Source organism: Pseudonaja textilis, chromosome 1 (genome assembly GCF_049901715.1).
Source record: "Pseudonaja textilis isolate UNSWEBS1 chromosome 1, rPseTex1.2, whole genome shotgun sequence".
Taxonomy (NCBI): Eukaryota; Metazoa; Chordata; class Lepidosauria; order Squamata; family Elapidae; genus Pseudonaja; species Pseudonaja textilis.
The window spans coordinates 39951994-39978171 of NC_141990.1; the positions used below are offsets into that span (position 1 = coordinate 39951994).

Genomic DNA, 26178 nt, shown 5'->3' on the forward strand with positions numbered 1-26178 from the left:
CCTGGACTCTCGGTGCAGCATGGATGAGAATGGGCATTGGTATAATTACCTGAGAATGCCCTTTCTATCTATGCTGCAAGAGAGTCCAGCCCCACCCTTGTTACGTGTGATTCTGGTCATGGAGGGGGTTGTTTCTAATTGCTTTTTTTGCTTCCAGAGACATTCTATGTCTGTCAAGTATCTTCGTCTAAAGCTGGGGATCCAGCTAGGGGATCCAGCTAGCTTTTTATATAGTGGCAGACTCAGCTCTATGACATCAGAGGGAGGAGTCTAACCCATCCTGGACTCTCTTGCAGGGTAGATAGAGCGTTCTCAGGTAATTATACCAACGGCCATTATGTTTTGTTTTGTTTGTTTATTTATTTCCCACCATTATTTTTACAAATAACTCATTTGAAATAAATTGGGTTGACAGAGGTGACTGGCTCAAGGTCATTCAGCTGTCATTAAGGCTAAGGCAGAACTAGAACTCACAGTCCTGTTTTCTAGCCTGGTGCCTTAACCATTAGATCAAACTGATTCTTATTGAATAGGCTGACTGGCATATCTAGTTTGCATATCCAAAGATAATTTAAAAACAATACCTGACATGGGCATTAATGTTTTGCTTATCAAATCTGCAGAGGGCACATACATGGGTAGGATATTAATATGGTTGTAGAGGAAACAATATTCAAAATTATGAGAAAAGTGGATTGAAAATAGCAGTCTGAAATTTAACCATGGCATATAATCTTTTAGAACTGCTGGGACATTGATATTAATTACATAAAACACTGACGGAGTGGCAATGCAACAAAAGAGTGAGTGCATTTTTGCATAGCAAAGCAGTGCTGGGAATCAATCAATTTCTCTCTCTCTCCACCTTCCCTCCCTCCCCCCCTCAATAAATTTGTTGATGTGCATCTATTTTTCAGAACTTTAGAAATTTCTAAAACTATGAGTGTGGAAAAGATTCTATCATGAGAACTTTTGACCCTGAGCAGGCCACTCCCAAGTGTTAAGAAAATGGTCTAAGCCCAAAATGCACATTGTAAGTATTCTAGAAATAGTTGGATTATTTTGGATCACTTCTTGAATATTTGGAATAACTTATTCTAGGGTGACCACTTTATAGGCGTTCAGAAAACAGCTCTTCTGAGGATAGAATGGTTCATTTTGGGATCTTTCTGATGGAACATTGAGAAGTTGCCTTCAGAGGTGTGTCAAAATCACTGTTTATATTTCAAAGTAGTTGTAGTATCAACAAAAAGCCAGAGACTAGTGCTTTTGTGTGCCCATGAAATTACGTTCTTGTTCAATGTAGATATATATGTATAGTGAATAATAGTAGCTTCCTCAGTGTCGATAATGTTTTTGGCATCATCTGAAACTGACTGACCTTGGGTAGAGTAGTGCTGCTTGAGCAAGGTACCCCTTTCCCTCAATTCTGTCAATTTCTCCCTTCTATGTTGGGCTCCAGGACCACATTCTGGTTGTTCTGAGCAATCCTTCAATACGCTATTGTGGAATTTTAGAGTAAGAGGATGTAATTCCCGCTATGTTGCTTTTGGATCACAGCTGCTATCTTATCTTATCTTTGTATTTATGCCTGTGTGTTTGCATCCTTTTTTTTAATGTCAGGCAACTTGGATCAGGAAGTTTTGTTTTTGTTTTTACTTGAAGGGAGTCAGCTAGATAAAGAAGAGGAGAAAAAATAAGGCATATCTGATTGAAGATTGTGATCTGAAGATTCATTTCCTGCCTTTTCATCATTCTTTAAGTGAAATTTGTATGGGTTTTTTTCCCTCATTTTATGTCCTGTAGATTTCAACCTGTTTCAAGGATCGTATTTCTACATCACATCCATATCTTGTGTTCTGTCCTATAAATATTTAATGGAAGTAGGTACATTGATAGCCTGGAAAGCGTCATCTTAGCACAATCTCATGTTTTGGAGTACAAATCTTGGGTTTGAAAGTGGAATCTGAATTACCAGTCTTCATGCTTTAGTATATCCTATTTCTTGGAGTACATCAACTTTCAATTTCCAAACATTAGGGGTGGTCAAAAGTTATGATATTCCTTGGGTATTATAAAGATATTTTGGTTACCAGTATTTTAATATAATTTAGATGTGCCTGGTAAATAACTACATAAATATCATAACTTTTTAACTTTTTTTGTTTCATGAACCTGATAGACCAGTTTGGAAAACTGGAAAAACTCCAAAAAGCTTTGGTTTGTACATTATTGTCTTGGAGAGGTAGTGAATGGGCCAATAAACAGCCTGAGGCTTATTAGATAAGAGCATTGTGCACAGCTTATATTTATTTATTTCTACTATATAGCATCTGTTGCACTTCAAGAAAATAGGGGATGCATTGTAGCTAAGGGGAAAAGCCCATGATTATCACAAGGAAGATCCCTCTTTGCAATCTCTGCATCTCTGAGTACATTAGAGAAAGCCCCATGGGCTGTTGCCATCAGTGTTGATTATATTAGTCATTGGTTTAATATTGACCATGCATTGCACTCTCTTTGTTCCTCTAATATTTGTCATGAGAATTGACAAAGTTGGAGTATGTTTAGTTTGGAGAAGATGCAAGGAAGGCATGGTAGGGTTGCTGATTTCAAATATTTGAAGGATTGTCAAATAGATAATGAAGGAAATCTGTTTTGTTTGGCTTAAAATAATGGTGGGACTTGATTCAAACAACTAGAAGAGTTTTCCATTGAACTTTAAGGAGAATTTCTTGATTGTTCTTAAATGGTGCATGTTGTTTGAGTTTGCAATAAACTATCCCAAAAGGTGTCAAATTCTTTTTTCTTAGACAGTTTTAGATCAAGGGTCTTCAAACTTGGCAAGTTTAAGACTTGTGGACTTCAACTCCCAGAATTCCTGAGCTAATATGACTGGAGGAGGAATTCTGGGAGTTTAAGTCCACAAGTCTTAAAGATGATCTTGATGGCTGCCTAGGGCTGATTTTTGATTTTTTAGGGCTGATCCAGCAGATTTTTCAGCACGTAGGGAGGAAATGATTTATATAGCTTTTGAAAGTCTTTCCAATGGTCTATTACCTTTATACTGTGCTTTGTAAGTTTGCTTATGTTTTTGTTTGGGTTATATTTATGAATATTTGTCATATTAAAAATTAAAACTGAACATATGTAGAATATTTATTGAATCTTATAAAATAATATTAAACTCGTTAGATATTAACATATGTAAAATATTTTTCATGAGAAGTATTCCATATGTTACATTTTTAATATTTGTTAAAAATATAAAAGAAGAAGAAGAGTGACATTATTTTAAATTTCTGCTAATATCTTCAATATCTGGCAAATAATTTTGGTTTCAGAGAGCCCTGAGAAGGTCTTAGAGGATCTCCAGGGTTCCTGAGACCACACTTTAAGAAACATTGTGCTACAACATTGACAGATGCACATAGTCAGTCTCTGAAGACCTCAAGTACTGTGAACTCTCCATGTCATGTGGCAGCTGGTTTCACTGGCTGATGACTTGCAAAGTCCGAATGTTTTTCTGATGACTAGCTTGAACTTCCTTATAGTTTTAATTCTTTGGTTTTGGTCCTACCCTCTGGAGCAAGGGTCCCCAACCTTGGAAACTTTAAGACTTGTGGATTTCAACTCCCAGAATTCCTCCTCCAGTCATATTAGCTCAGGAATTCTGGGAGTTGAAGTCCACAAGTCTTAAAGTTGCCAAGGTTGGAGGCCCCTGCTCTGGAGCAATAGATGTAAATCCACTCACTTGTCAGTCTTTCATATATTTGAAGTCTGTGGTCATATCTCCCCTTAATTGTCTTTTCTGTAGGCTAAACATATCTCTATCTTTTAACTGTTCTTCACAGTTTGAATTCCAAATATTTCACCATCTTGGTAATCCTTCTTTCAGCTTGTTTGTATCTGTCATGGTCTTTTTTGAAAAGTGATGCCCAGATCAAGATGTCACAGTCAAATAGAGTCTGACCATTACAAACTAGAAAAAAAAAATTCCTTTGATCTGGATTTCGTGTTTCTCTTAACTGATTCCAAGACAGCATTTGTCTTTTTAGCAGGCACATTACATTTCTAGTTTATGTTTTTTGGGGGGGATGACAAGGACACCCAGATCTTTTTCACAGGTACTACTGCCAAAGTAGGTCCTTCCCACTTCCTCCCATCCTGAACTTGTGTCTTACATCAGCTGCCATGTCAAAAGCATTTTTGCAAACGTAGCCTGATGAATAAACATTCATGGCCACCCACCTCATATTCCAAATCCCTTCATCAAGCCTAAGAGCACTGCTTCCCTCAGGATGTGCCTAATCCTCTAATCACTCCTGGAAATACAGGCCAGTTGGTTGACAATGAAGTGTCCGTTAAACATTAACACTCAGTTGATAATTCTTCAGCCTGTCTTCTGTCTACCCAAGGAAAAAGGGAAGTACAGTGCACTAGCAAAGCACATTGATTGCATATAGAAGATCCATTCTGTATATTCCAAAAGGCTCTGTCCTGGACTTTCTAGATTGTGTTTGTTGGTCTGAATAACAATGCTGTGCTGGATGGACCTACTATATATGATAGCATCTGTGTTGAATATTATCATGCACTGGAAACACTCTCATGCCTATTCTCCCACTCTTTTTTGGCCCACAAAGCCACAGCAAGATTGTTAATTGTCCAACATGTTAAAGATGCATTTATCCTCGAAAGCTAAATCAGAATTATATTCCCAGTTGAGATTCAAAGAAGTAAAAGCATAAGGTTAAGCAAAGACAGTTGTTTTTAGTCCAGAAAGAAAAGATAGTAGTTTATGTCAGGGAATTAATTTTAGCACTGTGCTATCTTGAGGTGGGGCTAAAATACTGGAGCTCTTGGCCTCCAATTGATCATGCAAAACCTCCTCAGTTCTGATTATAAAAGCTAATCTATGTATCCCTGAATGAAGCCAAGCACTACCTTCTACCTAGAGTCTGGCTAAGTGATTGGGCCTCTCCTTCAAATTCTGTATTTCTGAAAGCAGAATTGGTTGTAGTGGAATACATTTTTTCTCACCACCGGAACTTGACTTGAGCATCAAGTGTAATAGGTGCCTCATCATGTATTCTTCGCCCCATATGAAGCCAATCACAGATTACAGGCATGACATCCAATTAGCTCTGTATTTTGAAGAACTATTTGGAGAAGAATGAGACTTGAAGAAATTGGCAAAACAGGTTAGTAGGGCCTGAGGGATGCGGGCGTAGCAAACATGGTAGTTAAAGAGAGAGCATGACATTGCCAGGTGGTTGATAATGTTGCACAACATGTAGAAGAATTGGAAAGAGAGAATTTACACATGCTTTACCAAAATGAAATTTTTTAGAATTGGAGGCTACCCATTTAACTTGCATGTTTTAGCTTAGAACCTTTTTCATCTTTATTTTATGTCATCCTACTCCAAGTAACTTTTTTTATGAGATTGCCTGTTTGCTACTCTTGTCTTCAATATGGCATACACTTTATTTTTAATATTTTTTTTACTTTCCCATTTTCAGAAATGAATCTCTGTCCTGAGTGTTCATCCTGGAATTAGAAAGTGGAGCAAAGTTTCCTATAATCAAGCATAACTTTCCCAGGTTATGCAACTGTATTTCTATTATTGTCATAGGAGAAGGTTTGTTGGGAAAAAGAACAACTGGAAGGAACCAAGTTGGGAAATGAAATTATGGTCAGAGATAGATTTGTGGTTTGGTATGCTGGCTGCTGATTTTTATTTCTATGCAGTTACTAATTAGTATTTTCTTCTTAACCGCCAAATCTGGTTTCAACTCTCTGGATCAGTATTCTGTTAAACCCCCCCCCTCAAAATGATAGTTTTATCTGTAGTGCATTCCATTGGGCAGTTTTCTGAAGTATAATTGTGGCTATTTTACCTTTTTTACCAATAAGAAATATTGTGGTTATTTAACCCAATACATTTGTTAATGCACAAGCTTTTGAGACTTGTAGTTGACTTCATTGGCTGTGTGATCTGGAAGGCCACATTGCAAGCTTAGCATACCGTGCATTATGATATCTGTAATGAATGAAGAACAAAGCAAAATTAACACACCCTATGAACTATGCCATTATACACAGGTAGAACTCAACTTACAGCTGTTTGTGTAAGGGTGATTGAAAGGCACAACTGTCTTGGACAAAGTGCTTTGCAACCTGTACTTGCACTTAGTATAACTGTAGCATCACCTCCACAGCCATGTGATTGTACTTAAGAGTGCTTGGCAGCCAGCTTGCATTTATGGCCGGTTGCAGCATCTTGTGGTCACTTGATCACTATTTGCTAAATGACTGGTGATTTGCTTAATGACTGGGCTAAAAATCATCCTGAAATCGAGTCCAGTCATGTGATGGTTCAACTTATAACCATACTGATGTGTGACTGAAATTCCAAACCCAATTGTGATTATAAATCAAGGACTACCTGTATATAGACCTAGAATTGTTGAAATGGCATTTTCGGGTTGCAATTGGAAGGAACTATGCTTGTGAATGATGCTACTATGACTTTCTGCTCATAATTGCAGGATAATGCAGTTGTCTACTTCCTGAGCCATAAGGTCTATACTTTTTCAGTGTTTCATGTGTCTCACTTCAAAGAGCTTGCTGTTTTAAATGAACATAAACCTCCTTGGAGTCAAGGTCAACTATTAAGTAGCTGCATGGAGATTTCCATATAATTTTCTTGGCAGTAAAACAGAAGTGGTTTGTAGTTATCATCGTCCAGGTTATTACTGTTATTTAGCTTCCCAGTCTAGTCTTTAGCCTGCATTTTCCTCATGGTCTTTCATCCACAGAGTAACTAGGTTTGACTCTGCTTAGGTTTCTGACATCCATCCAAGATCAGCTACTGCTGCACCTAGCACATCAATACAGTAGGAAAGCTGTAATTTATCCAGAACCACCCAAATACTAGCAATAGATCCTAACTTAGTCAATTAGTATTATTTTTAAGTATTTTGGAATGAAGGCGAAGAGATGTCCATGTTAGGTAAAATCATGTATATTCCCAGCCATGGTTTGTTTTAACTGTGGCTTCTTGAAAACCTCATTATGGCTTATGTAACCCATAATCAACCCAAAAGGGTATCTCATGTCCTGTTGTGAGATGAATCCAGTTGTACTTCCTCTTCTTACTAGTAACATTTTTCAGAATCTGTTCCTGACTGTTCCTTTCCTTCACCATCTTTTTTTCTTTCTTTTTGTTACCCTAGGCCTATGAACTTTCCACCCTTACGGGCACTCAAGTTTTGCTACTTGTGGCCAGTGAGACAGGCCACGTCTACACTTTCGCCACACGGAAACTGCAGCCAATGATCACCAGCGAGACGGGGAAAGCACTGATCCAGACATGCTTGAATTCTCCTGACTCCCCTCCTCGGTCGGACCCAACCAGCGATCAGCGCATGAGTGCTACGGGCTTTGAGGAAACGGACCTTACGTATCAGGTGTCTGAGTCGGACAGCAGCGGAGAAACGAAGGTATCCCCAACTTCTATCTTGTCAGTCTTTGGAGAGAGAAAGAGCTACCAGCATTGTTGCTCTCTGCATGTGCTTCAGTGCGGTAGACCTGTGTGTTGCCAGATTAACTGCAAGGACCAGACTGTTTCCTTTGTTGCATTTTCCTCTGTGGCGCAGTGGTTAGAGTGCAGTACTGCAAGCTACTTCTGCAGCCCGCTGCCTACAATTTGGCAGTTCAAATCCCACCAGGCTCAAGGTTGTCTCAGCCTTCCATCCTTCCGAGGTGGGTAAAATGAGGACCCAGATTGTTGGGGGCAATATGCTGACTCTGTAAACTTCTTAGAGAGGGCTGTAAAGCACTATAAAGCGGTATATAAGTCTAAGTGCTATTGCTATTTTGCACCAATGAAATCTAGCAGTGTAAGAGTTAATTCCCATAATTTAAAGTTGCAAGGTTAACTTTAGAAGGGAAAAAATGAGGTGCTCTGTGGGATGCAGTAGATTGGGAGCTGTCAGGACCTGGATTCTGCTGTTGGGCTTTGATTTTGGGAGCAGCAGTGCCCCCTTGATTCCCAGCAACCCTCTCTGTGCACATGTTACCCAGCTTCAGTAAAGTGTGGAGAAAGTGGGGAGAAAGGCTGAAGCTGACGGACAGTGCTTTGATTGCTCAGACTTATCTAGTGTTACTTCTCCTGGGAGGCTGTTCTCCCTTCCCCCACCAAATTCCCTGGGACTGGAGTAGATGGGCTGGATATCTGCCAAAGTGGGATGGGAACAGCCCATGTCTTGCCTTCTTCTAATGGCAGCAGGCGTTGGGTGGCTGCGCTGGGCTGGGCAGAATGTGGCAGGTGCTCTTTGCTTTCCTGCTAGGACCTCCTGGAGCAGCTCTGTTTTTGGTTATCTCTGCCTGGGCGTCTGTGCTCCCGCTCATTGATAAAAATTGGATTCTGCCTCCATGGCCATATAAGGCCTGGTTTCCTTCCCTGGAGTCCCTGGCTGGGCCCCTCACATTCCTTATAAGCTGCAGCTGTCTCTTGCTTGGTGCTGTTTTGGAAGGGGGCAGGGAGGACAGGGGGAATTGAAACACTTGGCTGAACAGACTATTCCTTCTCTCTCTCTCTGAGTGTCCAGCCAAATACTCGGCTAGCTTAACTCTTTACTTTCTCCACAGCAGCTGGAGCATTACTAGAGGAGTGGGGTACCTAGAGGACAGTATGTGTGTGTTAGTGTGTGTGAGGGAAAGAGCGGGTGGGGGAAGAGAATATCTGCCTGTCTTGGTAAGAGAGATCAGTTGTTTTGTTATCTCCAAGATGGAGAAAAGTTATAAGTGCTTTTCTTCAGTACCAGCCTTAAAACATTAGGCGTCTTCATACCTCTTAAATTATCCCTGTAAATCTGTGTCACAAAGTTGTTGTTTGCTGCTTAAAAGATGATCCAAGCCTGCTGGTGCCAATAGTCATGTTACCTCAATTTGCAGACTAAAGAGGCAGTGTTTGGCCAGATCCCACATGATGAATTCTATGTTCTTTGCTGTTTCTTCAGAACTTCACCCTCTTTCCCAGTCTTCATTGCTGTGGCCAGCACAGCTCTCTATGTACCTGACTGTTAGTAGGAGATGCCAGGAGTTGAACCCAGGAACCTGAGAATACTTTACCCCCAAGCCAACATCCTTCTCTTCAAACCTGAAAATCTTTTCTTATTCTCGGCAAGCATGTAGGCAGGAGATAGGAAATGAAACTCCTGTAATAGCTTTTTCAGATCCCCCACAGTTGTCTGCCTTGGCTTGAGACAGTTGTCAGTTGAGTGAAGCAAATGATTCCTCTAAAACCAGCCCTACTTATATTGCCTCTTGCGACGGTTCAGTGGAGATCCCCATGTTGAGCAAACATAAACTTCATTTTCAGGCTTCTCCAACTGGACATCATATCATGTCCTACACACTGTTTTTTAAGTTTGGAGAATACAGGTACGAATAATCTCAAAGGGGTTATTTTTTTAGCAGTGATTTTGCCATTGGTGCATTATTTATGGGGTGGGGTGTGTGTAGCAGCAACCTAATTCTTCTGTTTGTCCTTGAAACACAGCATTAAAGTAGGTGGCTTGTTGCAGCCTAGCTCAGGGGTCCCCAAACTTGGCAACTTGAAGACTTGTGGACTTCAGCTCCTAAAATTATGCTGGCTGGAGAATTCTGGGAATTGAAGTCCATAAGTCTTAAGTCTTAAAGTTGCCAAGTTTAGAGGCCTCTGGCCTAGCTGATAATCCCTGCTTCTTGCATTGCCTTTTTATTGGAGAGGTTTTCAGGTACAGTGCAAGAAAAGAACTCTCCTTCCCCAATATCCCAGTTCTCTCTATCTTTGTCCAAAGCCCAAACCAGCATCAGAAAATGGATACCTACATATCTGCCTGTGTGCCTGCCTACCTCCCTAAATACTTTGATGCGTTGCCTAATTTGCTATTTAAGATTTTTTTTCCTTTCCCATTTCCTGTAATGCTACAGTTTGAACTCCTTCAGACTCTGTTTCAGATCAACACAGTTTTGGAGCACATATAATAGGTCCAAAAACCCATTTTCCTCCTGGTCCAGGATGTTTTTTAAACAAGAGTCGTTAGGTTCTTATAAGTTAGAACTTATAACCCTGGACTTCCATTTAATATGTTTTGTTTCAGTTGGCATTTACTATGAACATGAGAGATGATTTGTGGTCAGATTTTGGTTCTATTAAACAATGGTTAAAGATTTTATAGTCCCAACAGGAAGCTCAGTGTTGGGGGAGGCTTCTGGGAAGAAACAACTTGCAGATATTATTCAAAGGTTCCATCCCTTTTGATCCTCAGCCATGATTTGGGGATGAAGATGTGGGTGAAGAGTCAATTTGAAGAAGAACCAAACAGACCATGCCTTCTGAGGAAGAAGCAATCTGGGATTAGCAAAGATAATTTCTAAAAAGGTGATGTGTCTTACTTGCAATATGTCTGGTTGATCCATAACTCTCTTTGGGGATAGTGGGCTATTAGAAATACAGATGTAACAGCTTAAACCTGAATGAGGAATGCCCATGTTCCTTTTAAGAACAGGGGATGGGATTTTATCTTAGCTTATATCATTATGGGTCTGGCTTCTCTCTGCAGAATCAACCAGTTGGGCAAGAGTGTCCCCCTTGCCATGGAAACACTTTTCAACTAGGGATATCCTGGCAGACAAAACAGCCTAGCAACAAAAGCCTGCAATTTGACAACAGGCAGTGCCTGCTACAGTATCGAAATTAAAGAGAGAAAGTAGAAAGTGAATGGGAAACTTGAAAACTAACTTGCAGATTGATTGGATTGGGGGATAAGAATCTGATAGCGTATTCTTTCTGTCATGGTCAATATACTTGTTTTAGATTAGGATGGATAATAGGGCTTTGTTCATATAGTTAAGATACAAATTTACTGTCCCTCATTGCTGGTCATGCTAATGATGATGGCAGTGGTTATTCAGCAGCATTGATTTCTTTTATCAGTCTTCCAAACCCAGAAAGTTAAAAGATAAGCAAGGAAAACTAGAAGTACTTTGACTTATAGTCATATCTAGACTTTATGAACACTTTTTTCTCAGTTTTCCTAGTTTTTGCTTTATAGAAGACAGTAAAGGGAGACATAATGACCGAAATAATACGGTGAGCTAATAATAAGAGTTAATAAAAATAATACTAAGAGTTAATAAAAAATAATGTTTCTTCAGATTTCATTAAACATTACTGAGCATGAGGTAAAATATAGCTTCATTGCTGACATTCTTTTTTGCCTTTTTAAAATCAGAAATCCCTTTGACCCAAAGCTCAGTGCTCTTCTATTATAGCTTGCCTGAGATGGAAGTGTGTTTGTGGATATGTACCTCATGTGCAAAGTGATGATGAGATGAAGAAAACTTTCTCTGATCTTGGAGAAAGCAATTTCCCCACAGTGCCTCTTTAGTGAAAGAGAGGAATAGGGGAAGTGCAGAAAAACTATCTTTATACATTTCTTCCACTTTCCCTACATCCAGGGGTGGGATTCTACCAGTTCGCACCTATTTGCTAGATTCAGTTGTTAACATTCTAAGCAGTTCGGAGAACAGGTTGTTAGAAGAAATTATTGATCTAATCCTGTAAGGAAGGCAGGAAGGAAACATTCTGGTGTTGCTTCCAGAAACTGCCTCTCCATTAACCCTTATTACATTCTTGACAGGTCTAGACTTCCTGTCTTAGGAACCTCTCTGGAGTTTTCTTTCCCTCTTTTGCTGGTACTTTGTTTGTGTGGAGGGACCATTCAAAGTTACAATGGCACTGAAAAAGTGACTTATGACCATTTTTCACACTTACAACTGTTGCACAGTCATGAGAGGCCAGGCGAGGAAATGTGTGCCTCGATGTGAATGATGTTGAGTTGGCCACACCCAGCCAGTCACATGACCACCAAGCCATGCCCACCAACTAAGCCATGCCCACAGAACCGGTTGTTAAAAAATTTGAATTCCACCCTGCCCACATCTTACGCTTTCCTATTTCTTGCTCATATTTCATGTCCAACTAATATACCACCAGCATTACAAGTAAACATGACCAAAATTTCTGTTGCCTAAGTGAAATAAATTCAATGAATTTTCCCCCATTTTATAACTTCCTTGCCAAAGTCATTAAGTGAATCACTGTGGTTGTTAATAACGTGGTTCTTAAGTAAATCTGCCCCCCCCCATTGATTTTGCTGGTAAAAAAGGTCACAAAACATGATCCTGAGACACTGCAACCATCTTAAATATGAATCAGTTGCCAAGCATTTGAATTTTGATCACATGACTATGGGGATGCTGTAATAGTCGTAAGTGTGAAAATGGTCATAAGTCACTTTTTTCAGTGCCGTTGTAATGCTCTCATTGTAGCGGTCAATAAATGAATTGTTGTAAGTCGAGGTCTACTTGTATATACATACACAATAAGCATAATGCAAGATACTTGAAAAAATAATCCACTATTAATAAATGGCCAAAACATAAATTGCTCTACACTTGCATTGTACAAATGAAGACTGCTGTCATTTTCACTTGACTCAGGCAACAGAAACTTCGGAGTAGTAATCTCTCAGCTGCCCTCAAATGTGATAGTTCTTGACTCTCATAATTTTTGCATTCCATGGGATTATGACTGTTGAAGTCCAATTTATTTGGAAGTTCCCAGATTGGAGACAGCCATTTTTAAAGCCTTTTCCTCTTTCCAAATGATTTTGGACGGGATGAAAAGTTACAGGACTAATTCTCCTGGTAGCTTGGCTAGTAAAAACAGATATGTGAAAACAAATGACTGAGAAATGGGCCCCATAAGTAATATTTTTGAATTTTAGGTAACTATTACTGTGAATAGGAAAAGTGGTAAATATTATTGGATTGAGAGGGGAATATTACAGCTTAATAGAATTTGGATGCAATTGATCATAGGGAGAAAAAAGACTCACTGGTTATTGAAATTCTGAAGGTGGGTTTCTTCTTTGACTAACAGCTGGCACTGCACTCTTTAAGAACATTTCTCCATTATAGACAGAAATGGAAATATAGTATACTTTTATGAAGGGTAAGCTTTGCATATACCTATGTAGCAGAACTGATATTTTTTATAGTAGGAAGAATATAATTTATTGCATAGCAGAATGAGACTCTTTAGATTTCTAATAATCTTGGCCAGCTTGGGCTGTTTATCTTGGAATTGCCTGAGGTGTAATAATGCCAGAAGTAAAAATACTGGAATTGTCTCCTCTAGATTTGTCGGAGGTGTATTTCTAACAGAAAACACAGATAAAAGCTTCACTTTTAGAAGCCTCAGCTCCTGTTTCTAACTCTGTATGAGCAGACGTTGAGATGACTCTTTTCCCTCCCAAGTCCTTATTCACTTATGTGAGATGCTACCAGCTTTAGCTTTCCTGTTGAGAGAAAAATATATTTCTATATTTATTTCCTCCTTCATCTTCATACTATCATGCTGGTGATGGTAGATAGGACTGCTTACTTTTGTGGGGTTTTCTGGGTATCACTAAAATGATTTTCACTTACAGCAAAATCAAAATGGCTGAAACAAGCATATATAAAATAAAATGGTATGGTAATTAACTAACATTTCTCCTTCACTCCTAACAGTGAAGCAGAGAATTACTAGTCACTACCCACATACCAAAATTAGTTGTCAGGGTAAGTTTATGATCAGTGATAGACCTAAACATTTAAGCATATCATTAGAAGACAACACAAAGGTCATCTAATATAGTCTCTTGCACTGCAACTTATCTAGTGTTACAACATTCCTAATATAGCTATCCAGACTTTGCTTTAAAATCTTTAATGATTATGATTACAACTCTTTCACTTTCTAAAACAGACTGTCCCCTTCTTAAACAATTAATTCTCTTAATTGCTTTCTAATGTTTTCCTGAATTCTTTCTCTTGTAATTTGCTGATACCTAAACTTTGCTTGGAAGCAAAATGATTTCATTGTATGTGAACTATCCTTCAAATAAATGATATATATCTTTTTAACAGCTTCATCTCCAAGTGAAACACAGCAATTCTGTCCAGCTTTCCTAATACAAGTTGGCCAGGAGGAACCCAGTCATTTTTGCCTCTATGCTTTGTCTTGTTCCTAAACTATTGTGTCCACTGAAGTGAAAAGCAGAATAACATAATTTAACATCTCATGATTGAAATGCAGCCTTTTGTTGATGTAGCCTATAGCGTGCAGAAAAATCAGTTTTCTAAGGTAAGAGAGAACAGTTAAACTGGAATGTTCTTTTATTTTCCTCTTGTTTACATTAACATAAGTTGATCATTTGTTACAAAAGAACAAAGAAAAATATCAACAATAAGACGAAGAGGAAAAACACAAAAAAACCCACTTTTTTATTATTCAAAGACATTACTCTGTCTTTCAAGTCTTGGAAAGTTCAACAATTTTAAGTTCTAGAATTAAACAGGCTAATAGGGAGCATTACATGAGAATTAGACCCTTAGTTCAAAGGCTTGGGAGACTGGAGCCAGTCACAATGGCTTCCCTTAAAACTGCATGACCTAGCAATTGACCCAAATGTCCACAAAAGTTGCATTGAAGTGTTATGTTGTCTGTGCCAGGGCAATGTTTGAAAGGTGCTGCATCTTTCCACTCTGTCATCATTCATATGCGCTTAGCATGTTGACCCATACGCAGTGCCTAGGTTAAGAAAGACTGGTGAAGCTGTTGAACTTTGATGAGCTCCAGTCAGCACGATCAATATTCAGAATTTATAGGCCTTGAGCCTTTCCTTATACAGTACTTCAATGGGTAAGCCCTTTTTAGGAATCCCCATTGAATCAAGGTTTAAAGCAGCTTCTGAAGTCTGCTCTTGTGTTAGTTTATCATTGCAAAAAGCTATTCACAAGTCTCAGATATGAGCAGTCTTTAGCAGTGGTCCCCACCTTTTGGATTAGGATTTTCTATCCAAATTCTGCCTCTTTAGATGGTCCTTATTTTACAGCAATAACTGGGATTGGGATTTCTGCTGTTAAGCTATGTGTCAGGCTTGTCCCAGTTTAGGTATTTATTTCTTAGGAAAAAAAGATCCTTGACTCCATTGTAGCGAAAGATATACTTTTACAAAAGCCAAGTGATTATGGTATAAGCAAAACTGGATCTGAATATTCCTGCTCAAAACCTGCCTTTTCCCCATTTCCCAGGCCCTCCCCCACTTGACGAGTTCATGAGTGTCCAATGAAATTTGAATCTGGTGTTTTAGTAATGTAGTTTTGGTGCCTCTTTGGTGTACTTTTGTTCATTCTGTTCTCACGCTTGTGTCCTTGAATGTGCTGGTCTTTTCCGAATTGGCACCTCTGATTCCTGTCATCCAGTCATTCCTCCCCCCTGCATTTCATTCTCCCCCTCCTGCATTTTATGGCAAGATGCCAGCAAAGCAAAGCAGGCTGAAACATTAACAGTGGCACACCTGATACAATGCATTTGTAAAGCATGATCACTTCTCTGTTGTCATTAAATGAGAATTGTGGGTGACTAAGTAAGGACCCAATGTTACTTTGCAACTTCCTACCAGCTTCCAACAAGCGAAGTCAACAGGAAGTTGCAAGTCACGGTCATGACAAGACTTTCCTTAGGTGGCTCATTAGTATGCAGGTGAGTTGTATGGAATCTGCCCAGGTTATTATGGTCGCCATGTGAGTGTGGTTGTGGTTGTTATGTGAGTGTGGCTGAGGGAGGGAGGTGGTGCTGTGGCATTACAGTTCTCATACTCTCATAGCCATAGTGTTTCAATGGTTAGAATATACAGTGTGCAGGCTAATTTTGCCGACTGCCAGCAGTTCAATTCACACTGGCTCAAGGTTGACTTATATCCTTCCAAGGTTGGTAAAATGAGGGCCCAGATTGTTGGGAGCAATATGCTGACTCTGTAAACCACTTGTTTACCGAGGGCTGTAAAGTGGTATATGAGTCTAAGTGCCATTGCTACTCTCTAGTGAGCTTCTTGGGACAAAAAAAGTGGGAGTAAGTGACTTACCACTTTTCCAATTGGCTCCCCATTCTCTTTGCTTGTGGGAAATTGGTAGGGAAGTCACAAAACAATAGGATGCACAACTATTGTAAGTGTGAGCTGGGTTCCAAGTGCTTAAATTACAATCATGAAACTATGGGGGTGCTTGTAAGGCCAGAAAGTTGAATGGTCAAGTAACAAGTGGTTGACTGTCTATGGAGATTCTCAATCATTCAGGTCATGGTTGTTCCAAAGGTGCCTTTTCAAGAGGCAGCTGGGCTTTCTTGTTTTTCTAAAGACGTTTCATTTCTCACCCAGGAAGCTTCTTCAGCTCTGACTGGATGGTGGGGATCTGGGATTCCTGGTTTCTTCAATATTCATATGATATTCTTCTGTGTTTGGTGGACAAAAGCTACTTAGCCCTTCTGATGTTTTTGGTTGAACATGGGCACAAGGTTTCTAAGTCTTTACTCCAGTTTTGTTATCTTGGCCATATCCTATTGTGAAAATTCCTACAACCAAGAAATAAGTCCAGGGTGTTTTTTTAAAGGAATGTTCAGTTTTTGTTACCTGGATCCCTAACTTTTCCACCCTGTCTCCACTCTTGATTCAAATTAACTACCATTCCCAGTCTTGTTTCTTGGTTTGAGGAAGAGAATTATTCTTTCATTAGCTTGAAGCAAAGTCTGTCAACTACACCAGCATATACAGTACATTCCATAGTTATTCTAAATCCTTTTATATTATTGTCAAGCTTAGCAGGGCATTGCCTCAGGAGTACTAATTCAGTTTAGGGGACCCAAGCAATGGCCTGTGGATTACTATTCTTTGAAACCTGATCTGATAGCAGCTGGATGCCCATAGTGTTTGCAATTGGTAGCAGCTGCTGCCCTTTAGCTGGGGGTGTGCTCAAGATATTCTTTTGGACCATTCCATGACCTTGCTAGTTCCACAAGCAATAGAAATTTTGCTGCTTTCTCAAAACACCCAATATATCTCTGCTCAGTTTTTACTCAGTATGAGAAATTTCTGTTGCTAATGTGACTCTCAAGCTCTATCAGATTTTAAATACGGCTCCCTCCTGATGGCTTTCCTCCTGATTGCGGGGCCGTAGTAGTAAGCACTGTTTCTACTTCTGGTCTTGACCTCATTGAAGTTGCATTACATCATCTCACCTGGGAGCTATGGGTCATCTTTTTTAAGAGGATGGTTGATCATTTTCTGACTACTACGTTGCCATCAAGCTTTTGTGATAGAGGCTCATGCTTTTGCCACAATCATATCTGCTAAGATTACAGAGCTTGTTGCTCGTATTTACACCCTGGCAGCAGGTTTCTCAGTGACCAGTGGCCATCTACACTACAGTATGCTTTTGGTATTTAGTCAGATTTGAAAATAAAGGGGTTTCTGTTTTCTGGATACCCCTTTATTAATACAGCTGTGACTTTCCTCCTTCAATTTCTGTTTCCTCTTGCCGGGATGACAAGGACATCCTATCTTTAGCATAAGGTAACAATTTGGATTACGCTGCAGCCAAAGATCTGCTGTTTCTGGGTTTTTTTGTTTGTTTCCCCCTCTCAGTCTTTCTGCTGTTGAAGTTTTGGCCTTTTCTTCTCCAGTCTGTCCTTTTTCTGGGACAGTGCCTTCTGTTTCCTGAAGACACTGCTTGAAATACTTGGGGGCTCCCCCTTCTGATGGTATTTAATGGATTGCTCATGCCCCCTCCCCTGTACTTCTTTAGATTACACTGCAAATTTTGACATGTTGGTGTGTCTCAAACAAGACATGTTGGTGTGCTTAGCAAGTGGTCGACAGCTGTGGGGTATGTGCAGAATTCAGCCTACACCCACTCTTAACTGCTGTCAGCAGCACTTCCCCTTGGATGTATGGACCATTCCAATCTTTGCAACTTTATTTAATGTATATGCCTCTTTGAAGATTATATTGCCACCTACTGATTGTAATGGGCACCTTTTCAAAAGAGCCTGAAGATATGGACAGTGTAGTAACAGTAGTTAAGTACTTACAGAAGAGATCATTCCACAATATGGCTGCTCTTCCATAATAAGAGTGATGGTGGTCTCTTAAAAAAAGATTATCCAAGGCTTTGGGGACCAAGAAGAAGCTCTACGCTCCTTATTACCCAGTTTCTAATGAATTGATAGAGAGATCAACTGACTGCATAAAGACTCAATTGATCAAATTCTATGGTGAGATGGGATTAAATTGGGTAGAGTGCCTGCCATATGCTCTCCTATTCATGTAGCCATCAAGCCAAATAATGGATCTCTTTATTTGGTAGGGTCTTGCCACTAGATGCTATGTACCGTGAGGTTGTACCTCTCTGCTGGGAAATGTATACTTGCCAGAATTTCACAGCCCAGTCTGTACCCCTCAATTAACCCAGTGCATCCAACCAGGTGTTTGGTTCTGCTTAAGAGACGCTGCTGCAAGATCTTTCTGGAATCAAGAGGGGAAAGGTGTGTATACCTTGTTCTGCTTATCACCAAGACTGTAATAAACATGCAAAGGAAAGAGGTCTGGCGCAATGGGGCCCAAATGAAAAGGATTAGCTTACTGGCAGGAAAGATGCAAAGTAAGATGAAAGCCAGCAAATCAACCCTAGAAAAAGCTGACCACCGGGCATTCATTAGTTGTAGAGACAAGAACAATGTGGGAATCCTGTTGATGCAAAACGGGCTGTTTTATATAGCCCATATTTTCATCTGCATAGTGACCAATGCATAGTGACCAATGCATACAACCACAGATCCTGGAATCACCTTAAGAAAAAAAATCAATGATTAAGCAACCGTGTTATAATTCTGTGTCTAATTGTATTCTTAGTAATTATTGCTACCTTTGATCTTTAAGACATTTGCATTAATCTGCTAACTTCTTATCATGCAAGCTATTTATTAGATTTTTTTTATCCTGCATTTATTATTTTATAAGTAACTCAAGGAAGTGAAGAAAACCTAATACTCTTTCTTCCTCTTATTTTCCTCACAATATCAACCCTATAAGGTGAGTTGGGCTGAAAGAGAGTCATCCAGCTGGCAAATTGGTTTTTCTCATAAATTGCTGGACTACTGGGAAAGGATGGAGTCTAGAAGTCTTTTTCATCCATAATCTTAATAGATAGCCTACCAACTGATTGCTAGGCAAACAAACCTTTCTGTTTATTAGTTCTGCAACAAATTATTAATATAACTGTCATACCAGCATTAGGGCAGTATCTGACAGACCATTTATAGCTATAGCAGCCTCTCTAGATTATTTCCAAAGAAATAATCCAAGGTTCTTTCTCAACTCATAAATTACATTTTCATAATAGTACCCATGGGGGAATCTATATCAAGATGCTCCTGTAACCTATTTAAGATGGGTCAGTGCTGTTGCTCTGCTTTTGAATAATGAAAGGATGTGTAGAAGTGGAGGATAAGGAATGTGGGTGGTGGTGGTAAGGAATGCCAGGTGATCCTAACTTTAATTAAACCTATGAGGTGTAGAAGCCCTTGGAAAGAACTAATAGTGCTCTAATCAAAGATTACATGAATAACATATCTGTAGCATAAATTCAGATAACTGTACTGTTGTATAGAAGAGGAGGGAGGAGTATTAAACTCAACAAGCTTGTAAAAAACTTCAAACGGTCATAAGGTACGTTATGAAAAATCAGAATTATATCAGACAATTTAACAAACATAAATAACTTTGTTCCAACCCTTAGATCCCAAGAATTATGTTTATTTAATGAATCTTCTTGTCTGTACAGCACTGGAGACATGCTATAGTTCGTTCGTTCGTTCATTCATTCCATTTCTGTAGCTGAGACTCAGCCAGATGACTCAGTGTGGCTTACAATTCTAAAATTACAAAATAATTAAAAACAATAAAACATCCATACAATAAATAAGTACAAAGAGCAGCCATGATGAGTTTTCAACTAACAAATAATTGAATCCTTAACACATTCTGAGCCCCAGGCCTGTGTTCATAGTCAAGTTTTTAAAACTTTGCAAAAGGCAAACAAGGTTGGGGGCATTCTAATTTCCAAGGAGAGAATATTCCATAAGGCAGAAAAAGTCCATCTTCTAGTTCCTGTCAGTTGATACTCTTTGGCTGTTGGGATCTGGAGCATGCCCAATCTGCGTGGATAGAAACTCTTGGAAAAAGAGTTAGGTAACCCTCAGATAACCTGGTCCCAAGCCATGTAGGGCTTTAAAGGTGACAACAAACGCCTTGAATTGCACCTGGAAACACACTAGCAGCCAGTGCAGTTCATGGAGGAGAGGTGTTAGTGTGTCATAGAGCCGGCACTATTTATTACTCATGTAATAAATATATAATAATATATTGCATTATAATATATTAATATAATATAAATATGTAGCAATATAATACATGATGTAAGCAAACACGGTGACCTCCATGTAATAGCTCTCCTTCAGGTCCAGAATTTCCACAGCATACATGGTGGAGGACCAGGTTGCACCTGCAACCTATTCAGCCCGGAATATTTTTTGTCTGCAGACTGGGAAAGGTATATACTGCAGCTGTACCATCTAGCTGGAAAGGAACATGCATTCTCAGATATATTCTGTCTGGTGTGTGTGCAAGAAGGAATCTAACTAGCGATGAGGTATTACATTTGGGAAACTGGCCTCCTTTACCTTGAAAGAGAAAAAGACCTTTGAGGATTTTGATGGCTCATAAAACCTTTGATTGAAGGATATACACCGAAGGTAAGAGGAAATCAGCAGGGCATGCTTTGGAGTGGAATGGGGGTATTACAGACTTGCGGGAGACTTTTAGAAATTAATCCTAAAATTCTAGAAAAGGTCAAATAATTCCATTTCATTGAGAATTTCAAACCCATACAGCATTGCGGGGCCTATGTCAACACATCATGAGAGGTAGAACTGAATGTCCAGAAGACCAAAAAAAAAAAAAACCCCAAACCCAAACCCACTGTTAGGTTCTGTTATCAGTTAGAAAACTCAACGCAAGGCTCATTCCCATGACATTGGGATTGAGATAAATCTTGAATAACCTGACCTCCATCCCTAGGTTGATTGTGCCAGTTGATAGTTATTGTCATTGTACTTATTACATTTACTTTTGCATCTTTTCTGCAGTTCTGTTGCTCTCTTTAAAACTCACCTTTCCAGCTTTGTCCCCATATTCACTCAGCTAATTTAGTACAAGCCAGATCAGAATGGATGGCTCTAAGGGAGAGAACTTTCTAAAGCCAAATGAGTGTAAGGGATGAATAGAATGTAAAGAACAAGCTGTCATACTGTAACTATGTTTGATATTTATTTAAAGAGGAAGTCCAATTGTTGATAGTTCAATTGCTGATAAGAAGGTGCTGATGATTGAAAAACTGCTAATAGATAATGGCATGACAGGATGGAGAAGGAAATAGAGGGGACAACTGGGGTCCAAAACAGATTGGTGGAAATCTGTATAAATACCGTGTATTTTGTTCAGGGTCTCTCTGTTTTATAGGAGTTTTTTTTTCAAGTGCAAAGAAAATAAAGTTCACTATGCAATTCTTGGTCTGGTCTGTTGGTTTTCCTGGTCCAGCAGACCCATTGTCAGATCTAGGCTAGATGCATCCTGCTAGGGCCAGGAGAAATCCTGTGATCCCTCAGGTTAAGAAACAAGGGACCTTGTCATGTGGCTGGTTTGGCTTTGTCCTCAACAATAGGTCTGTCCTCTGTGATGAGAAGGAGGCTGCAGCTGAGATAATGGAAAGTTAATTTGCTCAACTGTGCACCATTATCACATGCTTATCCTAATTCCATCTACACAGTTCTTGGTGCCAGGGCTGGAGAGGAGCAGAGAGGCAGGCAATTGCTGGCTGGCTCTCCCCTTTTCTCCCCATCCCGCCTTCCCCCTCCTCTATGCAGCAGGAAGGGTGTTCTGGATTTGTTGTCTGCCTTTCCTTTTTTAGATGTTAGTTGAGCTGTGAATTCCTTGTTTCTGGCAGTGTGTCAGGTCAGGAGCCTGGAGAAGCACATGGGAGTGCCTGCCGGCTGGATCTACATAGTAGTGCTGGGAGTTGGGGTGGGGGTGGGGGGTGGAGCTGGCAGCAGCAGGAACACTGACAACTTTAATGACAACAAGACATTAACCCTCCCTAGACAAGTTAAGATATTTCAGACTATAGAGTTCAGACAGAAATAGCTATTCTAATCCCAGAAGACAACACTTTCTCCAGTTTAATAGCCCTTAAAACATGACTACCGTATGTATGACTTCCCACCTCCAAATAGTTTTTTAAAACAACTTTTTATCAGGACACTAAAGCAGGACAGGACTATGCAAGTGAAATATGCTTCATTCCCAGTGGCTGGAACTCTGTCCCGAAGCTCCAAATCTTTTGATGGGAAGTTGGCCAGAGTTGGTTAGAAGATGGGCAACTACATAAATGATTTAAGTAAATAAATTAAACAAACAAATAGAATTGGCCTTCACTCAGAATTAGCCTATTATATTTCTCATGTAAGCAGATGGTTATTTTTACTCATATGGGGACGTCAGATACTTCTTTTGTAATAAGGTAGTTGAAAGTGTGACTTGAATCTAGAACACTAGTCAATCAAACTTGCAGGGAGGGAAAACTTGATGTATTTTGAGTACAAAGAAAACCCTGGTGCAGCTGTGCCTCCTGTCAAGCCTTTGCTGTATGGAAACATCACCGCCCTTCCAATAGTCCATTTCTATGCAGACAATAGTTTGGCAGTCCCTACTTTTCAAAATTATATATTTAATTAGATTTTGAAAGAAAATATAATTAAATATATATTTTAATCTTATTTTTATATCTGTTTAGAATCAGATTTGGAAGAGGCCATTGAGACCATCAATGGGGGATGTGACATGAAATGAACACCTCCTTTTTAATAAATATCTTTCTGGTTGGCTCATTCTCTGACCTCCTTAATCTGGATTCCAGGCTTGAATAACCATAGTTTTCAATATTGAATGATTCTACTGTATAATTGTGGCGTATATCTGGGAAAGCCATGGAATTCATTGTCTCCATTATAAAAGTGGCTTGTTACAAGTGATTTCTAATCCGGCATATCCAAGTGGTCATATGCTAGATCTCTGTTTAACTGAATATGGAGGGCATTACTTTTACCCTTTACTTGGATTGGATCACTTCCTAATCTAACTAAGATTAATTACTGCCCAGGATCTCAATGGAAGTATAGCAATAGCACTTAGCAATAGAATTTAGACGTATATACCCCCATAATGCTTTATAGCACTGTTTGGAGAGTTTACAATGCATTTGCATATTGCCTCCAACAATCTGGCTCCTCATTTTACTGACCGCAGAAGGATGGAAGGCTGAGTTAACCTTGAGCCCTGTCGGGATTGAACTCCAGACTGTGGGCAGAGTTTGCCCGCAATACTGCATTCTAACCAGTACACCATCGGGGCTGTCAGAGTTTAGAGAGAGTATCTCAAGCATCCAATAGATCCAGAGATTTTCCAGCGGCCTCTTTATCGCACTTGAGAGTTGCTCTCCAAATCCTGGAAGATCTAGTATGTGACTTACTATCATAAAGCACAATTGCAGGGTTTACATTTTATCCTAAGTTATGGTTTGCTTAAGCATTGGTTTTTGAATAGGCTATAGTTTCCTGAATTCATATATGGTACCAAGCCTTATATCAAAGCCAGAATGGCTCAGATCACATGAAATGCAAAATCATTGTTGCATTATGGCCTCGTGGGATGTCATGTTACCTGAACCTGTCATCTCCGGGCTAAGCCATCTCTTAGAGGTAAAATTTACAGTTTATAAAAAGGTCCACTCTGTAGAGTTACATATTTGTATAGTGCCGTGAATATGCTGACTTTTGATAGCATGGAGTTGACAGTGGGAATTTGTAGTCAGTTCAGTTTATGGTTCTGGTCACAAAAAGCTTCTCAATAAATTTACCGATCAATTAAATTAACAGAAGTTCACAAACTTAAACATCTAATTAACAGAGAATTAAGGTTACACTGACTAAGATAGATGCTTCCTTGCTTTTAGACAAAATTTACTCATGGTGAGTGATAAGGTATTTGTAGCAAAACAACTCTGACTCAAATGAGCTGATAAAATGGATAGTTTTGTACTTTTATAAAACAAAAACTTTCTCTAAGTACTTGGAGAGATAACCCTTCAAATTGCTCTTCAGACCTCTCTTCCAGGAAAGCTAGCGGTATCATACAAGATAGTGAATATAAACAATCCTCAGTAGTTTGAAATATTGCACGTTTTGGCTTATTAACAAAAGCTAAATAATCTCAAACATTGAAGATGAAAGGCATTTTGTGCATTGAGATGCATTTGTTCATATTATTACAAAATCTGATTTTATTAGATTTACATGGAAAAGCACTAATGGTAAAAAAAAAGCAACATTGTTCTTTTATTTGCATTCAGTTTGTGCATTACATATTGACCAATATGAATTAATGACATGTAAGCAAATGAATAAACAAGAAACTCAACACAAAATCAAAGCATAAATTTGAAGACTAAACTTGATTCTACGGAAACCAGATTTGTGGTTAATCTTAGGAGTGGCATAAACCAAATCATTGGAGAGATCATCTCGACGTTTTCTAGGTGTGAAAATGTGAATATCATATAGAAGCTGAGCAAGTAACTTGGAACTGAAGTAGAACATATAGGAAGCTAGTTAGGGATTTAAAGAATCGGTATCATGTAATCAGGGTTGGGTGAATGATTGTAGCAGCAGAATACTGGATTACAGTGAAGACATTAGGACATGAAGAACGGTTGCAGGAACTGGGTATGTCTAGTTTGATGAAAAGAAGAACTGGGGTTCCATGATAGCAGTGTTCCAATATCTCAGAGGCTGCCACAAAGAAGCAGGGGTCAAGCTATTCTCCAAAACACCTGAGGGCAGGACAAAAAGCAATGGGTGGAAACTAATCAAGAAGAGAAGCAACTTAGAACTAAGGAGAAATTTCCTGACAGAACAATTAATCAGTGGAACAACTTGCCTCAAGAAGTTGTGAATGCTCCAACACTGGAAGTTTTAAAGAAGAGATTGGATAACCATTTGTCTGAAGTAGTATAGGGTGTTAGGGTTTCCTGCCTAAGCAGGGAGTTGGACTAGAAGACCTCCATGGTCCCTTCCATCTCTTCTCTTCTCTTCTCTTCTCTAAGTTATTTGAGAGATCAATATGAAAAGATTGCATCATCTAAGATGCCTGCACCAGGTAAATCTTGAGTAATGCATTAGCTTCTGGGTACCATAATTTAAGAAGGATTCAGACAACCTGAAAGGCATTAAGAGAAGGACAACAAATATTCCTAAAAGACAGAAAAATGATTCTTTGACAAGAGATTGAGAGAAATGGGTATGTTTAGCCTTGAAAAAAAAAAAGACTCCAGTGGGATATGAGAACACTTTTGAAGTGGTGTCATATAGAAAGACACAATCTATGTTATTCCTAGAAGACAGGATATAGAATTGTGGACTTAAGTTATAGGAAGCATGTCCAAGTGAAATGTTAAGAAAAAAATAATTTCCCTGGTTAGGGTCCTTGCTGCCATTGGGTCTCAGGTTTAGCATAAACTAGGCCTGCCTGAACAGACTGAATATGTATCTTGTTTAGGCCTTTTGTTGCCTTCCCATGAAAGTGTTTGGTAAGCTACTCAGACTGCTGATGGGACTCAACCATTGTGAAATATCAAAGAAGAATGAATATCCTTGGTTTAGAATGGGGAGAAGGGAAGGCGGGGATCCACCAGCTGCTTTTGGATTTGTTAAATTCAGAATAGGAGACCATGGCCAGGGACATGGAACTGCATTAATAATGGCTTAGTGTTAAAGAATAAGGGGTTAGGATCCTGAGTCTTGGAAAATGATTGAGTAAAACTCCTGCCCTTATTTATGAGTGAATCCATTTGAGTGGGATGTTTGTGAGTTGTTTGAATTACTTTTTCCAGGCTATGTAAATCAAGGGCTAATTGCCGTTTTTCTTGATAACCTGGCACTGAAATATTGATCTGCCATTAGTAATATTTTGAAATACTTTTCAGGAGTTTCTTTTATGGCTGGCTGGGGTACTCTGGGTGTTGAACGCTACACTTCTTAAAAGGCAGACGAGTTTGAAAAATAGTCGT

The 26178-nt window shown here is 39.3% G+C and overlaps 1 protein-coding gene across 3 annotated transcripts in view; it reads left to right on the forward strand.

Annotated features, from left to right (window-relative positions):
• SRF (serum response factor) overlaps positions 1 to 26178 on the forward strand; it is a 70312-nt gene that overhangs the window by 20964 nt on the left and 23170 nt on the right. For all 3 annotated transcript variants that reach the window (XM_026695876.2, XM_026695875.2, XM_087932081.1), the window contains exon 2: positions 7242 to 7508. In XM_026695876.2, coding sequence (XP_026551661.1) covers positions 7242 to 7508 — 267 coding nt within the window. The remainder of the gene's footprint in view (positions 1 to 7241; positions 7509 to 26178) is intronic.